Below are 21,369 nucleotides of genomic sequence, written 5' to 3'. Positions count from 1 at the left end.
CTGGCAAGCCATATTAAGTATTTTTGATTTTGATATTGAATACATTAAAGGCAGCCAGAATTGCATCCCAGATTTTCTAACCAGAGAGTTTTTGCAGGGGAAGAATGGGTACTAATCCTACTCAGCAACGAAGGCTCCCAGCCACCCTTACCCAAACCCCAGCACCAGTAAAACAAGAGTCTATTCCCGACTCTTCATCGGCCCTCGCCATTACAAACAGATTTACTCCCTTAGGTTCAACAGTAGGAAATATCCGACCAAATTACCAAACGGCCTTAGCCACCCCTTATGATCCCTACTCTTCAGTTCGTTCTCCAGCACCTTCACAACCAAAAACACCTAGCTATGCTAAAACATCACCATATGTCCAGAACCCTCATTCTGAAAAGCTTTTTAGCATTCCTCTTCATATTGACAAAAACCAACCTCCAGAACGCATTGCTAAATTACTCCTTCCTCCAAATTTTCACTATCTCCCAACAGAATCATACAAAAGCCTCAAATACTACCAGGCCATTCTCTCTGAGACAGAAAGCATTGCTATTAAGCCCATTTACAGCACCACTCATCAAAGCAAAATATTGTACCATTCTCTCCATATTGGAAAATTCCTTACCGAACTCGAATGGGGAATTCCCCTTTATCACACAAAACCCCTTCATACTCAGCATGTTCTCATCCCAAACAATCATTACAATTACTATGATTATATCCAAGCATGGACCAACATTTTTCTCCACCAGACAGAAGACTTTAGTCATTCATGGTTCATAACCTTTGATAAAAATTTCAGATTGCGGTTTCCTGCATGGTTTCCAGATTGGTGGGCTTCCCATGGCCCAAGCTCTTCTATCATTCCAGATGACCTTCGTCATGTTCTCACAAACAACTTCCAGCCCAGTTTTGACAGAAGTCGTTTCGACAACAGAGTTACTATTTTTTCACTGCTCATGGCCAAGTACAAGATCCCATGGATTCTCAAATGGAACTTTGAAGTGGACACTAGTGGTCTTTACAGAACCCGATGGGTAAAATGGTGGGATAAATTCAACCACCAAAAAAATTATTGATCTTGTAAAAGTGGAATTTCCCCAGGCATCTTCTCAGGCACTGCCAATCAAAGCTTCAACTTCGTCCTCACAGGCTTTGCCAGAAAATCAGCACTTTCCTGAATTACCAAAAGCTCAGGAACCAGTTCAGTCCTTATCAGACATTAGTCCATCTTCCTCTCTCAAAGGAATTTCCAAGTCAGCCAAGTCCTCCAGTTCAAAGAAAGAAAAAACTACCCAACTACTGGATATGGCTCAGCTGCTAATGGCGGAAGCAGCATTGCTGCAAAAGAAAAAAGGTTCAGACTCAGATTCAGATAATTCTGATGCCTCGTCTCAGCTTCCCGCCAAATGGGCTGATCAAGCAGATTTTCAAGATGCCCAGGACCCATTTGATATCTGAAGAGCATTATTTGCCCATGTGATTGTGTCAGCCCAGCAGCATCATCAGCAGTAGCTGTTTTCATCTCTTCCGCAAAAGACAAAGAATTATTCTTCAATAGTGAAAAACAAAAAGGTCACTATTCACAATAGTGAAAACAAAAAGGTCACTATTCACAATAGTGAAAAACAAAAAGGTCACTATTCATTTAACTTTTGTAAAAGAATCAAAGCATCTTCACTATTCTTTCACCCAGCTTTAGCAGTCAGCGGGATTCCCGGATCATTTGGCCACGTCTCATTCAACCTCCTCGCTCTATATAACGAGGATTCATCTTCAGAAGAGACATAAGTTTTTAACTTCAAGAACAACTCAGTTCAACAACATCTCTCTGAGATTATTTTTCAAACACTTGTAATACAATATATTCAGGATGCCTGCGAGCTCCATCTATTTGTTTACTTGTTTCATCTGCCATTAGGCAATACCTGTTTGTTATCTGCATTGCAGTAAGTTTTCAATAAAACTTATTTTCCAAATATACTTGCATCATTACGTTTAATTCATTATTTTGATATGCTACTCTGTCTTAATATGTTTTATTTCTGCACTTTAAATTATATGGACGGCTATGCCTCCTGCTGCTATTTTATGTTTTACTTCCGCACTTTACATTCTATGGCCGGCTTTGCCGCCTGTTGTTAGTTCCGCCCCATTTGGTATCAGAGCCAAGTGGTTGGTAATTGCATTAGCATCTATCTAATCTGTTCATTGTTATTCACATACTTGTATCTTATCTGCATTTCTTAATCGTCGGTCCTCAGTTCTTCTTTCTTCCAGCCAAACAGTAAGACGTGGTCCAAACAATAAGTCCCAGGAGAGGCATGAGCGGAGCGCATGAGCGGGGGAAGAGTCTAGACATACGAGGAAGGTGAATCTTTTAAGTCTTGCATATAGTATACTTGTTTTGTGCATTTCATGAGTAGATTATTTAGATCTAGTTCAATGGCCAGCACTAGCTCTAGATCCACCTTAGGAACTATACCTGACATTGTCAATGAAGAACAAAAATTGGATTTTCAAACAGACGAAAGTATTGATTTTTCCGACTGGAACATTCCAAAAGTTTCAACCCAAAATATTTACAAGAAAAAATGGTCTTTGACCTCTTTTAAATCCGAACATCACGTCAAAACAGTTGAGAAGGCTTATGCTCTTAGCAAAGAACATGAGACTTGTCAATTATTTTCTCCAGAACAAATCAAAGCGCATCGCAAAAACGGTCATAACTATCTTCACATTGGTTTAGTTCAAATCGCTGTTAAACCTTTAACACGAAAAGGTCTTAATACGTCTATTCTTTTATGTCTTCGTGACGCCCGATTTACTGATTTTAACGATAGTATTCTTGGAATGATTGAATCAAGTCTTTATAACGGACCTATCCATTTTGATTGTTTTCCAGATCTCACAATAAGTCTTTCAGACCCACATGTTTTGAAAGCTCTTACTCTTAATATCAAAACCTCCGGGTACCAAGTCCTGGAAGGAACACAACCTTTGGCACTTATTTTTAGAGTTTATTACAAAGTCACTGGCACAAACATGAATTTTCAAGCTTTGAACAAAAGTCCTCGCGACCACACTCTTTTAATCCAAACAACCCAAGAAAGCGCAAACATTAGAGTACCAAGAACCATTAGGTGGTCAGACATCAGTCTCCCCTCAGATTGGTGTTTAATTAATGAAAGTAAGCCGGTTTCCGTCCAAAACAGCCTCGTTAATCTTGACAACATTGAACAATATTTTGATGGCACAGTTAAAATCAATTTTGATCGTCCAGCAAGAAAATCTTGTGAATCAGTTTTGTCACACAAATCTTTTACTCCTAGCAGACAGTCTTTTTCTGGATCCACGTCAACCGATAGACTGGGTCGAGATCAAGATTTGATCAAATCTTTAGTAAACAAAAAGTTAAAAGAGCAGGAAGCTGCACAACAAGATCTAGTCAATGATTTACTCAAATTAAAGTCTGTCGACACTTCTTCACAAGTTGCACATCCTGTTTATCATCCTCCAAACCATGAAGAACCCACTTCTCCAACTCCTTCTGATTTTGAAACAACATCGGTGAATCACCAATTACTTGTTTTAAATAAACCACAAAAAATCCGATGGAGGAAGCTTAAAGCTGACATCGCTTCTGAGGAAAATATTCCCAGAAGAAATATTTTTAGAAAAAAGTATTGTGATGAAGAAAAGCTAGCCATATATGCCGAATGGAAAGCTTTTGTAGAACAATACCAATTTGAAATATCTTTCTTTGATTTTATTGAAAAACATTTTGAAACAAAAAATAAAGTTACGGTTGTTACCAAAGAAAATTGGGTTAAGGAAGACAAAACTTTAATTTCTTCCAGTCATCCTCCCAAAGAAACTATTTTGATTTCCACCGGTAATACCAACATCCCCGCAACCCCTTTTAAAATTCCAAAAGAAGATTCTGATTTTAAACCTGTCATTGAACAAAATAATTTTACAAACCAAAGTCTTCATACCATTGGAAAACAGTTAGACAAAATAGAAACCAAAATCGACAAATTGTCTCAACCAAAATCTTCTCCAAAAGAAAAACCTTTAGTAAATTTTACTGATACTGCTTCAAGTTCCACTGCTTTAAAATCCATGACTACTTTACAAAAAATTGATCATATGCTCACTGAGCTCAAAAAAGAGAAAGTTGTTAATGTTTTGCAAAACAATGATGTTTCTGTCGAAGAAGAAAATACTTTTGATTCTTCTCAGGACACAGAAACTAGTTCTGCTATCCAAAATATTGAAAATATTTTTCAAAACATTGATCTTCAACCAACTTTTGATTTAAAACGTATTCGTACTCATCCGGTCAACCCCACTTCTCTCACAAAAAACTGGTATCCCAGGCCAACTCCTCCTGACCTTCAATTTGAAGAACGAAATATTCAAAATCAATTTTCAGTTTCTGCCGACAAACTTTATGAGTGGAACATAGATGGCTTGTCCGAACAAGAACTTTTGAACAAACTTCAACACATGTCCATGGTTGCTAATAGCTACATTTCAAATCACAATTTTACACAAACACAAATAGTTGATCTTCTCGTCACTGGTTTCACCGGGATGCTTCATTCTTGGTGGGAGAAGCACTTAACTTCTCAGTCCAGAGATGAAATACGTTTTGCGGTCAAAAAAGATGAGGAAGGATTTCCCATTTTTGACGAAACGATAGGACAGGGAATACCCGACGGAGTAAATACTTTACTTTATACGATTATAGAACACTTTATAGGAACACCCAGCAACGTTACTACGCGTATTCACGACCAACTGAGTAATTTAAGGTGTCCAACCTTAAGTGATTTCAGATGGTATAAAGATGTTTTCATATCCAGAGTTATGCTTCGGGAAGATAGCAATCAACCCTTTTGGAAAGAAAAATTTATCAATGGTTTACCAAATCTTTTTGCTCACAAAATCCGAAATGTTTTAGTAAATGAAGAAGGTGTCATACCTTATCATATCCTTACTTATGGTAACATAGTTAATGTTATTCAAAAGGAAGGATTGAAAATGTGTATCGACATGAAGATTTCAAAACAAGTTCATAAAGATAAATCTATTGCTAAATACGAACTTGGAACATTTTGTGAACAATATGGTTTACCTCCAATCGCTCCTTCGAGTAAAAAGAAAAAAGCTCAACAAACCAGCAAGTTTTCTAAACATCAATCCAGATTTTATAAAAACAAAAGATCTTCCAACAAACCTTTTCAGACAAATAAATTTTATGAAAAACCATCTTCAAACAAAAAACCTTTTCGAAAGTCTAAAAAGGATTTTCAAAATAAAAAGGGAAAATGTTACAAGTGTGACAAATTTGGTCATTATGCAAATGAATGCAAGGTTAAAAAGGTTATTAACCAACTGAAAATCTCTGAAGAAGAGAAAGTTCAACTTATTCAGGCTTTAGAAATTAGAAATACCGACTCTAGTCAATCTGATAAAAATCCCGATTTTTCCGTCTCCGACTCTAGCAGTTCTAGCGACGTCTCCTCGCCAAACATTAAGTTTGGATGCACGGACACTTGTTGTAACAAAATTTCAGTGCTTAATAAGCAAGAAGAACAAGAAGAGTTTTTAATGGAATTAATTAGTAAAGTTGATGACCCTGATTTAAAATCTTTTTATTTGAAAAAACTCAAAAATTTGATTTCTTCTCATGAACCTGGCACTAGTCAAATTTCTTCTCAAAAGATTTCTCTCAGTACCACTTTGGAACGTTTTAATAAAAACAAAAAGGAGATCACCCTCAAAGATTTGCAAAAAGAAGTTAATCAAATCAAATCGGAAATTAAGTTTTTAAAATCCGAAAATACCGAAATTCGTTCACAACTCAGTAGAGTACGTACGCAAGAACTCGTCCAAGAACAAAATGGTTCTTCCTCAAATTCCGATTCCGACGCTCACTCGGCTACATCTTCTTCTTCAAAAGAACTTGTTTTAAGTCTTTTAGACAAAATAAGAATTCGAAAATGGTATTCTAAAGTTACGATAGTAATCGAAGATTTTCATTTAGAAACCATCGCTTTAATTGATTCAGGTGCAGATTTAAATTGCATTCAAGAAGGGTTAATACCTACTAAATATTTTCACAAGTCCACGGAAACACTTAGCGCTGCAAATCAATCCCCGATGAAATTAAAATATGAAATTCCCAAAGCCCATGTTTGTCAACAAAATATTTGTTTTAAAACTCCATTTGTTTTAATCAAAAATATTTCTGATCCAGTTATTTTGGGACTCCCTTTCATTGCATTAATTTATCCTTTCAAAGTTCATCATAACTGTATTTCTACCAAGGTTTTTGGCCAAAAAATTACTTTTGAATTTTGCATGGAAACAGATCTTAAAAAGTTAAAACAACTTCAAAAAGATAATGTTTCGAAAACTCTCAACCAGATTACTGCAAAATCCCAACAAATTGCTTTTTTACAGGAAGAAATTCTTCACAAAAGAATTGAAGAACAATTAACAAACAAATCTTTATTAGATTCTATTCGCCAGTTTTCCGATAAGCTTACTAAAGAAATTTGTTCCGATCTTCCAAATGCTTTTTGGCACAGAAAACAACATATTGTTAAACTACCTTATGTTAAAGATTTTATTGAGTCAAAAATCCCCACAAAAGCACGACCAATTCAAATGAATCAAGAAGTTTTAGAGTTTTGTAAAACTGAAATTAATCAACTTTTAGAAAAAGGAATTATCCGTAAAAGCAAATCTCCATGGTCATGCCCTGCTTTTTATGTCCAGAAAAACGCAGAATTAGAACGCGGTGCTCCACGACTGGTTATTAACTACAAACCATTGAATGATGTTTTAGAATGGATCCGATATCCAATTCCTAACAAAAGAGACTTGATAAAGAGACTTTCTCAGGCAACTGTTTTTTCTAAATTTGATATGAAATCAGGCTTTTGGCAAATTCAAATTCATGAATCTGATAAATACAAAACTGCTTTTGTAACTCCTTTCGGACATTACGAGTGGAATGTAATGCCTTTCGGCTTGAAAAATGCACCAAGTGAATTTCAAAATATCATGAATGAAATTTTTAATCAATACAGCCATTTTTCAATTGTTTATATTGATGATGTATTAATTTTCTCAAAATCAATAGAAGAGCATTGGAAGCATTTGCATGCATTTGTTAGGATCATTAGGTCCAATGGGTTAGTTGTTTCGGCATCTAAGATTAAGTTATTTCAAACCAAAGTTAGATTTTTAGGTTACCATATTTACAGGTCTACCATTCAACCAATAGATCGAGTCATCCAGTTTGCTGATAAATTTCCAGATCAAATTATTGATAAAACCCAGCTTCAAAGATTCCTTGGATCTCTCAATTATGTTTCAGAATTTTATCCTCATTTGCGTCAACAATGTAAGCCCTTGTTTGATCGTCTCAAAGAAAATCCTCCATCATGGTCACAAAATCATACTTCCATTGTCAAACAGATCAAAAATCATGTCAAGACTTTGCCTTGCCTTGGCATTCCAACTCCCGGCTCTCTCAAAATAGTCGAAACCGACGCATCTGAAATCGGTTATGGAGGTATCCTAAAACAAAAAATTTCTTCCGAAGCTCCTGAACAAATTGTTCGTTTCCATTCAGGAGTTTGGAATTCTGCTCAAGATAATTATAGTACTATTAAAAAAGAGATTTTATCTATTGTATTATGTATTAGCAAATTCCAAGATGATTTATTAAATCAAAAATTTTTAGTTCGTGTTGATTGCAAATCTGCAAAACATGTTTTACAAAAAGATGTTCAAAATATTGCATCAAAACAGATTTTTGCACGCTGGCAAGCCATATTAAGTATTTTTGATTTTGATATTGAATACATTAAAGGCAGCCAGAATTGCATCCCAGATTTTCTAACCAGAGAGTTTTTGCAGGGGAAGAATGGGTACTAATCCTACTCAGCAACGAAGGCTCCCAGCCACCCTTACCCAAACCCCAGCACCAGTAAAACAAGAGTCTATTCCCGACTCTTCATCGGCCCTCGCCATTACAAACAGATTTACTCCCTTAGGTTCAACAGTAGGAAATATCCGACCAAATTACCAAACGGCCTTAGCCACCCCTTATGATCCCTACTCTTCAGTTCGTTCTCCAGCACCTTCACAACCAAAAACACCTAGCTATGCTAAAACATCACCATATGTCCAGAACCCTCATTCTGAAAAGCTTTTTAGCATTCCTCTTCATATTGACAAAAACCAACCTCCAGAACGCATTGCTAAATTACTCCTTCCTCCAAATTTTCACTATCTCCCAACAGAATCATACAAAAGCCTCAAATACTACCAGGCCATTCTCTCTGAGACAGAAAGCATTGCTATTAAGCCCATTTACAGCACCACTCATCAAAGCAAAATATTGTACCATTCTCTCCATATTGGAAAATTCCTTACCGAACTCGAATGGGGAATTCCCCTTTATCACACAAAACCCCTTCATACTCAGCATGTTCTCATCCCAAACAATCATTACAATTACTATGATTATATCCAAGCATGGACCAACATTTTTCTCCACCAGACAGAAGACTTTAGTCATTCATGGTTCATAACCTTTGATAAAAATTTCAGATTGCGGTTTCCTGCATGGTTTCCAGATTGGTGGGCTTCCCATGGCCCAAGCTCTTCTATCATTCCAGATGACCTTCGTCATGTTCTCACAAACAACTTCCAGCCCAGTTTTGACAGAAGTCGTTTCGACAACAGAGTTACTATTTTTTCACTGCTCATGGCCAAGTACAAGATCCCATGGATTCTCAAATGGAACTTTGAAGTGGACACTAGTGGTCTTTACAGAACCCGATGGGTAAAATGGTGGGATAAATTCAACCACCAAAAAATTATTGATCTTGTAAAAGTGGAATTTCCCCAGGCATCTTCTCAGGCACTGCCAATCAAAGCTTCAACTTCGTCCTCACAGGCTTTGCCAGAAAATCAGCACTTTCCTGAATTACCAAAAGCTCAGGAACCAGTTCAGTCCTTATCAGACATTAGTCCATCTTCCTCTCTCAAAGGAATTTCCAAGTCAGCCAAGTCCTCCAGTTCAAAGAAAGAAAAAACTACCCAACTACTGGATATGGCTCAGCTGCTAATGGCGGAAGCAGCATTGCTGCAAAAGAAAAAAGGTTCAGACTCAGATTCAGATAATTCTGATGCCTCGTCTCAGCTTCCCGCCAAATGGGCTGATCAAGCAGATTTTCAAGATGCCCAGGACCCATTTGATATCTGAAGAGCATTATTTGCCCATGTGATTGTGTCAGCCCAGCAGCATCATCAGCAGTAGCTGTTTTCATCTCTTCCGCAAAAGACAAAGAATTATTCTTCAATAGTGAAAAACAAAAAGGTCACTATTCACAATAGTGAAAACAAAAAGGTCACTATTCACAATAGTGAAAAACAAAAAGGTCACTATTCATTTAACTTTTGTAAAAGAATCAAAGCATCTTCACTATTCTTTCACCCAGCTTTAGCAGTCAGCGGGATTCCCGGATCATTTGGCCACGTCTCATTCAACCTCCTCGCTCTATATAACGAGGATTCATCTTCAGAAGAGACATAAGTTTTTAACTTCAAGAACAACTCAGTTCAACAACATCTCTCTGAGATTATTTTTCAAACACTTGTAATACAATATATTCAGGATGCCTGCGAGCTCCATCTATTTGTTTACTTGTTTCATCTGCCATTAGGCAATACCTGTTTGTTATCTGCATTGCAGTAAGTTTTCAATAAAACTTATTTTCCAAATATACTTGCATCATTACGTTTAATTCATTATTTTGATATGCTACTCTGTCTTAATATGTTTTATTTCTGCACTTTAAATTATATGGACGGCTATGCCTCCTGCTGCTATTTTATGTTTTACTTCCGCACTTTACATTCTATGGCCGGCTTTGCCGCCTGTTGTTAGTTCCGCCCCATTTGGTATCAGAGCCAAGTGGTTGGTAATTGCATTAGCATCTATCTAATCTGTTCATTGTTATTCACATACTTGTATCTTATCTGCATTTCTTAATCGTCGGTCCTCAGTTCTTCTTTCTTCCAGCCAAACAGTAAGACGTGGTCCAAACAATAAGTCCCAGGAGAGGCATGAGCGGAGCGCATGAGCGGGGGAAGAGTCTAGACATACGAGGAAGGTGAATCTTTTAAGTCTTGCATATAGTATACTTGTTTTGTGCATTTCATGAGTAGATTATTTAGATCTAGTTCAATGGCCAGCACTAGCTCTAGATCCACCTTAGGAACTATACCTGACATTGTCAATGAAGAACAAAAATTGGATTTTCAAACAGACGAAAGTATTGATTTTTCCGACTGGAACATTCCAAAAGTTTCAACCCAAAATATTTACAAGAAAAAATGGTCTTTGACCTCTTTTAAATCCGAACATCACGTCAAAACAGTTGAGAAGGCTTATGCTCTTAGCAAAGAACATGAGACTTGTCAATTATTTTCTCCAGAACAAATCAAAGCGCATCGCAAAAACGGTCATAACTATCTTCACATTGGTTTAGTTCAAATCGCTGTTAAACCTTTAACACGAAAAGGTCTTAATACGTCTATTCTTTTATGTCTTCGTGACGCCCGATTTACTGATTTTAACGATAGTATTCTTGGAATGATTGAATCAAGTCTTTATAACGGACCTATCCATTTTGATTGTTTTCCAGATCTCACAATAAGTCTTTCAGACCCACATGTTTTGAAAGCTCTTACTCTTAATATCAAAACCTCCGGGTACCAAGTCCTGGAAGGAACACAACCTTTGGCACTTATTTTTAGAGTTTATTACAAAGTCACTGGCACAAACATGAATTTTCAAGCTTTGAACAAAAGTCCTCGCGACCACACTCTTTTAATCCAAACAACCCAAGAAAGCGCAAACATTAGAGTACCAAGAACCATTAGGTGGTCAGACATCAGTCTCCCCTCAGATTGGTGTTTAATTAATGAAAGTAAGCCGGTTTCCGTCCAAAACAGCCTCGTTAATCTTGACAACATTGAACAATATTTTGATGGCACAGTTAAAATCAATTTTGATCGTCCAGCAAGAAAATCTTGTGAATCAGTTTTGTCACACAAATCTTTTACTCCTAGCAGACAGTCTTTTTCTGGATCCACGTCAACCGATAGACTGGGTCGAGATCAAGATTTGATCAAATCTTTAGTAAACAAAAAGTTAAAAGAGCAGGAAGCTGCACAACAAGATCTAGTCAATGATTTACTCAAATTAAAGTCTGTCGACACTTCTTCACAAGTTGCACATCCTGTTTATCATCCTCCAAACCATGAAGAACCCACTTCTCCAACTCCTTCTGATTTTGAAACAACATCGGTGAATCACCAATTACTTGTTTTAAATAAACCACAAAAAATCCGATGGAGGAAGCTTAAAGCTGACATCGCTTCTGAGGAAAATATTCCCAGAAGAAATATTTTTAGAAAAAAGTATTGTGATGAAGAAAAGCTAGCCATATATGCCGAATGGAAAGCTTTTGTAGAACAATACCAATTTGAAATATCTTTCTTTGATTTTATTGAAAAACATTTTGAAACAAAAAATAAAGTTACGGTTGTTACCAAAGAAAATTGGGTTAAGGAAGACAAAACTTTAATTTCTTCCAGTCATCCTCCCAAAGAAACTATTTTGATTTCCACCGGTAATACCAACATCCCCGCAACCCCTTTTAAAATTCCAAAAGAAGATTCTGGTTTTAAACCTGTCATTGAACAAAATAATTTTACAAACCAAAGTCTTCATACCATTGGAAAACAGTTAGACAAAATAGAAACCAAAATCGACAAATTGTCTCAACCAAAATCTTCTCCAAAAGAAAAACCTTTAGTAAATTTTACTGATACTGCTTCAAGTTCCACTGCTTTAAAATCCATGACTACTTTACAAAAAATTGATCATATGCTCACTGAGCTCAAAAAAGAGAAAGTTGTTAATGTTTTGCAAAACAATGATGTTTCTGTCGAAGAAGAAAATACTTTTGATTCTTCTCAGGACACAGAAACTAGTTATGCTATTCAACTCTTTCATTAATTAAACACCAATCTGAGGGGAGACTGATGTCTGACCACCTAATGGTTCTTGGTACTCTAATGTTTGCGCTTTCTTGGGTTGTTTGGATTAAAAGAGTGTGGTCGCGAGGACTTTTGTTCAAAGCTTGAAAATTCATGTTTGTGCCAGTGACTTTGTAATAAACTCTAAAAATAAGTGCCAAAGGTTGTGTTCCTTCCAGGACTTGGTACCCGGAGGTTTTGATATTAAGAGTAAGAGCTTTCAAAACATGTGGGTCTGAAAGACTTATTGTGAGATCTGGAAAACAATCAAAATGGATAGGTCCGTTATAAAGACTTGATTCAATCATTCCAAGAATACTATCGTTAAAATCAGTAAATCGGGCGTCACGAAGACATAAAAGAATAGACGTATTAAGACCTTTTCGTGTTAAAGGTTTAACAGCGATTTGAACTAAACCAATGTGAAGATAGTTATGACCGTTTTTGCGATGCGCTTTGATTTGTTCTGGAGAAAATAATTGACAAGTCTCATGTTCTTTGCTAAGAGCATAAGCCTTCTCAACTGTTTTGACGTGATGTTCGGATTTAAAAGAGGTCAAAGACCATTTTTTCTTGTAAATATTTTGGGTTGAAACTTTTGGAATGTTCCAGTCGGAAAAATCAATACTTTCGTCTGTTTGAAAATCCAATTTTTGTTCTTCATTGACAATGTCAGGTATAGTTCCTAAGGTGGATCTAGAGCTAGTGCTGGCCATTGAACTAGATCTAAATAATCTACTCATGAAATGCACAAAACAAGTATACTATATGCAAGACTTAAAAGATTCACCTTCCTCGTATGTCTAGACTCTTCCCCCGCTCATGCGCTTCGCTCATGCCTCTCCTGGGACTTATTGTTTGGACCACGTCTTACTGTTTGGCTGGAAGAAAGAAGAACTGAGGACCGACGATTAAGAAATGCAGATAAGATACAAGTATGTGAATAACAATGAACAGATTAGATAGATGCTAATGCAATTACCAACCACTTGGCTCTGATACCAAATGGGGCGGAACTAACAACAGGCGGCAAAGCCGGCCATAGAATGTAAAGTGCGGAAGTAAAACATAAAATAGCAGCAGGAGGCATAGCCGTCCATATAATTTAAAGTGCAGAAATAAAACATATTAAGACAGAGTAGCATATCAAAATAATGAATTAAACGTAATGATGCAAGTATATTTGGAAAATAAGTTTTATTGAAAACTTACTGCAATGCAGATAACAAACAGGTATTGCCTAATGGCAGATGAAACAAGTAAACAAATAGATGGAGCTCGCAGGCATCCTGAATATATTGTATTACAAGTGTTTGAAAAATAATCTCAGAGAGATGTTGTTGAACTGAGTTGTTCTTGAAGTTAAAAACTTATGTCTCTTCTGAAGATGAATCCTCGTTATATAGAGCGAGGAGGTTGAATGAGACGTGGCCAAATGATCCGGGAATCCCGCTGACTGCTAAAGCTGGGTGAAAGAATAGTGAAGATGCTTTGATTCTTTTACAAAAGTTAAATGAATAGTGACCTTTTTGTTTTTCACTATTGTGAATAGTGACCTTTTTGTTTTCACTATTGTGAATAGTGACCTTTTTGTTTTTCACTATTGAAGAATAATTCTTTGTCTTTTGCGGAAGAGATGAAAACAGCTACTGCTGATGATGCTGCTGGGCTGACACAATCACATGGGCAAATAATGCTCTTCAGATATCAAATGGGTCCTGGGCATCTTGAAAATCTGCTTGATCAGCCCATTTGGCGGGAAGCTGAGACGAGGCATCAGAATTATCTGAATCTGAGTCTGAACCTTTTTTCTTTTGCAGCAATGCTGCTTCCGCCATTAGCAGCTGAGCCATATCCAGTAGTTGGGTAGTTTTTTCTTTCTTTGAACTGGAGGACTTGGCTGACTTGGAAATTCCTTTGAGAGAGGAAGATGGACTAATGTCTGATAAGGACTGAACTGGTTCCTGAGCTTTTGGTAATTCAGGAAAGTGCTGATTTTCTGGCAAAGCCTGTGAGGACGAAGTTGAAGCTTTGATTGGCAGTGCCTGAGAAGATGCCTGGGGAAATTCCACTTTTACAAGATCAATAATTTTTTGGTGGTTGAATTTATCCCACCATTTTACCCATCGGGTTCTGTAAAGACCACTAGTGTCCACTTCAAAGTTCCATTTGAGAATCCATGGGATCTTGTACTTGGCCATGAGCAGTGAAAAAATAGTAACTCTGTTGTCGAAACGACTTCTGTCAAAACTGGGCTGGAAGTTGTTTGTGAGAACATGACGAAGGTCATCTGGAATGATAGAAGAGCTTGGGCCATGGGAAGCCCACCAATCTGGAAACCATGCAGGAAACCGCAATCTGAAATTTTTATCAAAGGTTATGAACCATGAATGACTAAAGTCTTCTGTCTGGTGGAGAAAAATGTTGGTCCATGCTTGGATATAATCATAGTAATTGTAATGATTGTTTGGGATGAGAACATGCTGAGTATGAAGGGGTTTTGTGTGATAAAGGGGAATTCCCCATTCGAGTTCGGTAAGGAATTTTCCAATATGGAGAGAATGGTACAATATTTTGCTTTGATGAGTGGTGCTGTAAATGGGCTTAATAGCAATGCTTTCTGTCTCAGAGAGAATGGCCTGGTAGTATTTGAGGCTTTTGTATGATTCTGTTGGGAGATAGTGAAAATTTGGAGGAAGGAGTAATTTAGCAATGCGTTCTGGAGGTTGGTTTTTGTCAATATGAAGAGGAATGCTAAAAAGCTTTTCAGAATGAGGGTTCTGGACATATGGTGATGTTTTAGCATAGCTAGGTGTTTTTGGTTGTGAAGGTGCTGGAGAACGAACTGAAGAGTAGGGATCATAAGGGGTGGCTAAGGCCGTTTGGTAATTTGGTCGGATATTTCCTACTGTTGAACCTAAGGGAGTAAATCTGTTTGTAATGGCGAGGGCCGATGAAGAGTCGGGAATAGACTCTTGTTTTACTGGTGCTGGGGTTTGGGTAAGGGTGGCTGGGAGCCTTCGTTGCTGAGTAGGATTAGTACCCATTCTTCCCCTGCAAAAACTCTCTGGTTAGAAAATCTGGGATGCAATTCTGGCTGCCTTTAATGTATTCAATATCAAAATCAAAAATACTTAATATGGCTTGCCAGCGTGCAAAAATCTGTTTTGATGCAATATTTTGAACATCTTTTTGTAAAACATGTTTTGCAGATTTGCAATCAACACGAACTAAAAATTTTTGATTTAATAAATCATCTTGGAATTTGCTAATACATAATACAATAGATAAAATCTCTTTTTTAATAGTACTATAATTATCTTGAGCAGAATTCCAAACTCCTGAATGGAAACGAACAATTTGTTCAGGAGCTTCGGAAGAAATTTTTTGTTTTAGGATACCTCCATAACCGATTTCAGATGCGTCGGTTTCGACTATTTTGAGAGAGCCGGGAGTTGGAATGCCAAGGCAAGGCAAAGTCTTGACATGATTTTTGATCTGTTTGACAATGGAAGTATGATTTTGTGACCATGATGGAGGATTTTCTTTGAGACGATCAAACAAGGGCTTACATTGTTGACGCAAATGAGGATAAAATTCTGAAACATAATTGAGAGATCCAAGGAATCTTTGAAGCTGGGTTTTATCAATAATTTGATCAAATCTTTAGTAAACAAAAAGTTAAAAGAGCAGGAAGCTGCACAACAAGATCTAGTCAATGATTTACTCAAATTAAAGTCTGTCGACACTTCTTCACAAGTTGCACATCCTGTTTATCATCCTCCAAACCATGAAGAACCCACTTCTCCAACTCCTTCTGATTTTGAAACAACATCGGTGAATCACCAATTACTTGTTTTAAATAAACCACAAAAAATCCGATGGAGGAAGCTTAAAGCTGACATCGCTTCTGAGGAAAATATTCCCAGAAGAAATATTTTTAGAAAAAAGTATTGTGATGAAGAAAAGCTAGCCATATATGCCGAATGGAAAGCTTTTGTAGAACAATACCAATTTGAAATATCTTTCTTTGATTTTATTGAAAAACATTTTGAAACAAAAAATAAAGTTACGGTTGTTACCAAAGAAAATTGGGTTAAGGAAGACAAAACTTTAATTTCTTCCAGTCATCCTCCCAAAGAAACTATTTTGATTTCCACCGGTAATACCAACATCCCCGCAACCCCTTTTAAAATTCCAAAAGAAGATTCTGGTTTTAAACCTGTCATTGAACAAAATAATTTTACAAACCAAAGTCTTCATACCATTGGAAAACAGTTAGACAAAATAGAAACCAAAATCGACAAATTGTCTCAACCAAAATCTTCTCCAAAAGAAAAACCTTTAGTAAATTTTACTGATACTGCTTCAAGTTCCACTGCTTTAAAATCCATGACTACTTTACAAAAAATTGATCATATGCTCACTGAGCTCAAAAAAGAGAAAGTTGTTAATGTTTTGCAAAACAATGATGTTTCTGTCGAAGAAGAAAATACTTTTGATTCTTCTCAGGACACAGAAACTAGTTCTGCTATTCAACTCTTTCATTAATTAAACACCAATCTGAGGGGAGACTGATGTCTGACCACCTAATGGTTCTTGGTACTCTAATGTTTGCGCTTTCTTGGGTTGTTTGGATTAAAAGAGTGTGGTCGCGAGGACTTTTGTTCAAAGCTTGAAAATTCATGTTTGTGCCAGTGACTTTGTAATAAACTCTAAAAATAAGTGCCAAAGGTTGTGTTCCTTCCAGGACTTGGTACCCGGAGGTTTTGATATTAAGAGTAAGAGCTTTCAAAACATGTGGGTCTGAAAGACTTATTGTGAGATCTGGAAAACAATCAAAATGGATAGGTCCGTTATAAAGACTTGATTCAATCATTCCAAGAATACTATCGTTAAAATCAGTAAATCGGGCGTCACGAAGACATAAAAGAATAGACGTATTAAGACCTTTTCGTGTTAAAGGTTTAACAGCGATTTGAACTAAACCAATGTGAAGATAGTTATGACCGTTTTTGCGATGCGCTTTGATTTGTTCTGGAGAAAATAATTGACAAGTCTCATGTTCTTTGCTAAGAGCATAAGCCTTCTCAACTGTTTTGACGTGATGTTCGGATTTAAAAGAGGTCAAAGACCATTTTTTCTTGTAAATATTTTGGGTTGAAACTTTTGGAATGTTCCAGTCGGAAAAATCAATACTTTCGTCTGTTTGAAAATCCAATTTTTGTTCTTCATTGACAATGTCAGGTATAGTTCCTAAGGTGGATCTAGAGCTAGTGCTGGCCATTGAACTAGATCTAAATAATCTACTCATGAAATGCACAAAACAAGTATACTATATGCAAGACTTAAAAGATTCACCTTCCTCGTATGTCTAGACTCTTCCCCCGCTCATGCGCTTCGCTCATGCCTCTCCTGGGACTTATTGTTTGGACCACGTCTTACTGTTTGGCTGGAAGAAAGAAGAACTGAGGACCGACGATTAAGAAATGCAGATAAGATACAAGTATGTGAATAACAATGAACAGATTAGATAGATGCTAATGCAATTACCAACCACTTGGCTCTGATACCAAATGGGGCGGAACTAACAACAGGCGGCAAAGCCGGCCATAGAATGTAAAGTGCGGAAGTAAAACATAAAATAGCAGCAGGAGGCATAGCCGTCCATATAATTTAAAGTGCAAAAATAAAACATATTAAGACAGAGTAGCATATCAAAATAATGAATTAAACGTAATGATGCAAGTATATTTGGAAAATAAGTTTTATTGAAAACTTACTGCAATGCAGATAACAAACAGGTATTGCCTAATGGCAGATGAAACAAGTAAACAAATAGATGGAGCTCGCAGGCATCCTGAATATATTGTATTACAAGTGTTTGAAAAATAATCTCAGAGAGATGTTGTTGAACTGAGTTGTTCTTGAAGTTAAAAACTTATGTCTCTTCTGAAGATGAATCCTCGTTATATAGAGCGAGGAGGTTGAATGAGACGTGGCCAAATGATCCGGGAATCCCGCTGACTGCTAAAGCTGGGTGAAAGAATAGTGAAGATGCTTTGATTCTTTTACAAAAGTTAAATGAATAGTGACCTTTTTGTTTTTCACTATTGTGAATAGTGACCTTTTTGTTTTCACTATTGTGAATAGTGACCTTTTTGTTTTTCACTATTGAAGAATAATTCTTTGTCTTTTGCGGAAGAGATGAAAACAGCTACTGCTGATGATGCTGCTGGGCTGACACAATCACATGGGCAAATAATGCTCTTCAGATATCAAATGGGTCCTGGGCATCTTGAAAATCTGCTTGATCAGCCCATTTGGCGGGAAGCTGAGACGAGGCATCAGAATTATCTGAATCTGAGTCTGAACCTTTTTTCTTTTGCAGCAATGCTGCTTCCGCCATTAGCAGCTGAGCCATATCCAGTAGTTGGGTAGTTTTTTCTTTCTTTGAACTGGAGGACTTGGCTGACTTGGAAATTCCTTTGAGAGAGGAAGATGGACTAATGTCTGATAAGGACTGAACTGGTTCCTAAGCTTTTGGTAATTCAGGAAAGTGCTGATTTTCTGGCAAAGCCTGTGAGGACGAAGTTGAAGCTTTGATTGGCAGTGCCTGAGAAGATGCCTGGGGAAATTCCACTTTTACAAGATCAATAATTTTTTGGTGGTTGAATTTATCCCACCATTTTACCCATCGGGTTCTGTAAAGACCACTAGTGTCCACTTCAAAGTTCCATTTGAGAATCCATGGGATCTTGTACTTGGCCATGAGCAGTGAAAAAATAGTAACTCTGTTGTCGAAACGACTTCTGTCAAAACTGGGCTGGAAGTTGTTTGTGAGAACATGACGAAGGTCATCTGGAATGATAGAAGAGCTTGGGCCATGGGAAGCCCACCAATCTGGAAACCATGCAGGAAACCGCAATCTGAAATTTTTATCAAAGGTTATGAACCATGAATGACTAAAGTCTTCTGTCTGGTGGAGAAAAATGTTGGTCCATGCTTGGATATAATCATAGTAATTGTAATGATTGTTTGGGATGAGAACATGCTGAGTATGAAGGGGTTTTGTGTGATAAAGGGGAATTCCCCATTCGAGTTCGGTAAGGAATTTTCCAATATGGAGAGAATGGTACAATATTTTGCTTTGATGAGTGGTGCTGTAAATGGGCTTAATAGCAATGCTTTCTGTCTCAGAGAGAATGGCCTGGTAGTATTTGAGGCTTTTGTATGATTCTGTTGGGAGATAGTGAAAATTTGGAGGAAGGAGTAATTTAGCAATGCGTTCTGGAGGTTGGTTTTTGTCAATATGAAGAGGAATGCTAAAAAGCTTTTCAGAATGAGGGTTCTGGACATATGGTGATGTTTTAGCATAGCTAGGTGTTTTTGGTTGTGAAGGTGCTGGAGAACGAACTGAAGAGTAGGGATCATAAGGGGTGGCTAAGGCCGTTTGGTAATTTGGTCGGATATTTCCTACTGTTGAACCTAAGGGAGTAAATCTGTTTGTAATGGCGAGGGCCGATGAAGAGTCGGGAATAGACTCTTGTTTTACTGGTGCTGGGGTTTGGGTAAGGGTGGCTGGGAGCCTTCGTTGCTGAGTAGGATTAGTACCCATTCTTCCCCTGCAAAAACTCTCTGGTTAGAAAATCTGGGATGCAATTCTGGCTGCCTTTAATGTATTCAATATCAAAATCAAAAATACTTAATATGGCTTGCCAGCGTGCAAAAATCTGTTTTGATGCAATATTTTGAACATCTTTTTGTAAAACATGTTTTGCAGATTTGCAATCAACACGAACTAAAAATTTTTGATTTAATAAATCATCTTGGAATTTGCTAATACATAATACAATAGATAAAATCTCTTTTTTAATAGTACTATAATTATCTTGAGCAGAATTCCAAACTCCTGAATGGAAACGAACAATTTGTTCAGGAGCTTCGGAAGAAATTTTTTGTTTTAGGATACCTCCATAACCGATTTCAGATGCGTCGGTTTCGACTATTTTGAGAGAGCCGGGAGTTGGAATGCCAAGGCAAGGCAAAGTCTTGACATGATTTTTGATCTGTTTGACAATGGAAGTATGATTTTGTGACCATGATGGAGGATTTTCTTTGAGACGATCAAACAAGGGCTTACATTGTTGACGCAAATGAGGATAAAATTCTGAAACATAATTGAGAGATCCAAGGAATCTTTGAAGCTGGGTTTTATCAATAATTTGATCAAATCTTTAGTAAACAAAAAGTTAAAAGAGCAGGAAGCTGCACAACAAGATCTAGTCAATGATTTACTCAAATTAAAGTCTGTCGACACTTCTTCACAAGTTGCACATCCTGTTTATCATCCTCCAAACCATGAAGAACCCACTTCTCCAACTCCTTCTGATTTTGAAACAACATCGGTGAATCACCAATTACTTGTTTTAAATAAACCACAAAAAATCCGATGGAGGAAGCTTAAAGCTGACATCGCTTCTGAGGAAAATATTCCCAGAAGAAATATTTTTAGAAAAAAGTATTGTGATGAAGAAAAGCTAGCCATATATGCCGAATGGAAAGCTTTTGTAGAACAATACCAATTTGAAATATCTTTCTTTGATTTTATTGAAAAACATTTTGAAACAAAAAATAAAGTTACGGTTGTTACCAAAGAAAATTGGGTTAAGGAAGACAAAACTTTAATTTCTTCCAGTCATCCTCCCAAAGAAACTATTTTGATTTCCACCGGTAATACCAACATCCCCGCAACCCCTTTTAAAATTCCAAAAGAAGATTCTGGTTTTAAACCTGTCATTGAACAAAATAATTTTACAAACCAAAGTCTTCATACCATTGGAAAACAGTTAGACAAAATAGAAACCAAAATCGACAAATTGTCTCAACCAAAATCTTCTCCAAAAGAAAAACCTTTAGTAAATTTTACTGATACTGCTTCAAGTTCCACTGCTTTAAAATCCATGACTACTTTACAAAAAATTGATCATATGCTCACTGAGCTCAAAAAAGAGAAAGTTGTTAATGTTTTGCAAAACAATGATGTTTCTGTCGAAGAAGAAAATACTTTTGATTCTTCTCAGGACACAGAAACTAGTTCTGCTATCCAAAATATTGAAAATATTTTTCAAAACATTGATCTTCAACCAACTTTTGATTTAAAACGTATTCGTACTCATCCGGTCAACCCCACTTCTCTCACAAAAAACTGGTATCCCAGGCCAACTCCTCCTGACCTTC

General features: G+C 36.9%; 2 protein-coding genes and 1 pseudogene across 2 annotated transcripts; 1 reads left to right on the top strand and 2 right to left on the bottom strand.

Moving 5' to 3' along the window:
- Positions 1 to 2,194: 2,194 nt before the first annotated feature.
- LOC148698359 (uncharacterized) lies at positions 2,195 to 9,312 on the top strand. The gene is made up of 2 exons (XM_088700664.1): positions 2,195 to 2,362; positions 7,933 to 9,312. The coding sequence occupies exons 1-2, from the start codon at positions 2,316 to 2,318 to the stop codon at positions 9,284 to 9,286; spliced, it is 1,401 nt and encodes a 466-aa protein (XP_088556790.1). The 5' UTR covers positions 2,195 to 2,315; the 3' UTR covers positions 9,287 to 9,312.
- Positions 9,313 to 13,803: 4,491 nt separating this feature from the next.
- On the bottom strand, positions 13,804 to 15,179 carry LOC148698358 (uncharacterized). Its single transcript, XM_088700660.1, has one exon. The coding sequence runs from the start codon at positions 15,174 to 15,176 to the stop codon at positions 13,830 to 13,832; it is 1,347 nt and encodes a 448-aa protein (XP_088556786.1). The 5' UTR covers positions 15,177 to 15,179; the 3' UTR covers positions 13,804 to 13,829.
- A 3,221-nt stretch (positions 15,180 to 18,400) lies between these two features.
- Positions 18,401 to 19,750, bottom strand: LOC148698357 (uncharacterized; annotated as a pseudogene).
- Positions 19,751 to 21,369: the final 1,619 nt, after the last annotated feature.

This window comes from Pyrus communis, chromosome 2 (assembly GCF_041283825.1).
Source record: "Pyrus communis isolate YQ-2024b chromosome 2, ASM4128382v1, whole genome shotgun sequence".
Classification (NCBI taxonomy): domain Eukaryota; kingdom Viridiplantae; phylum Streptophyta; class Magnoliopsida; order Rosales; family Rosaceae; genus Pyrus; species Pyrus communis.
Note: the sequence above shows the minus strand (reverse complement) of the source record. Positions and strands in the feature narration are given on the sequence as shown.

Coding starts and splice junctions, on each gene's coding strand:
- LOC148698359 (XM_088700664.1), top strand. CDS start 2,316: ATGAGCGGAGCGCATGAGCGGGGGAAGAGTCTAGACATACGAGGAAG. Junction 2,363..7,932: donor AGTCTAGACATACGAGGAAG/GTGAATCTTTTA, acceptor GAGTTTTTGCAG/GGGAAGAATGGGTACTAATC.
- LOC148698358 (XM_088700660.1), bottom strand. CDS start 15,176: ATGGGTACTAATCCTACTCAGCAACGAAGGCTCCCAGCCACCCTTACC.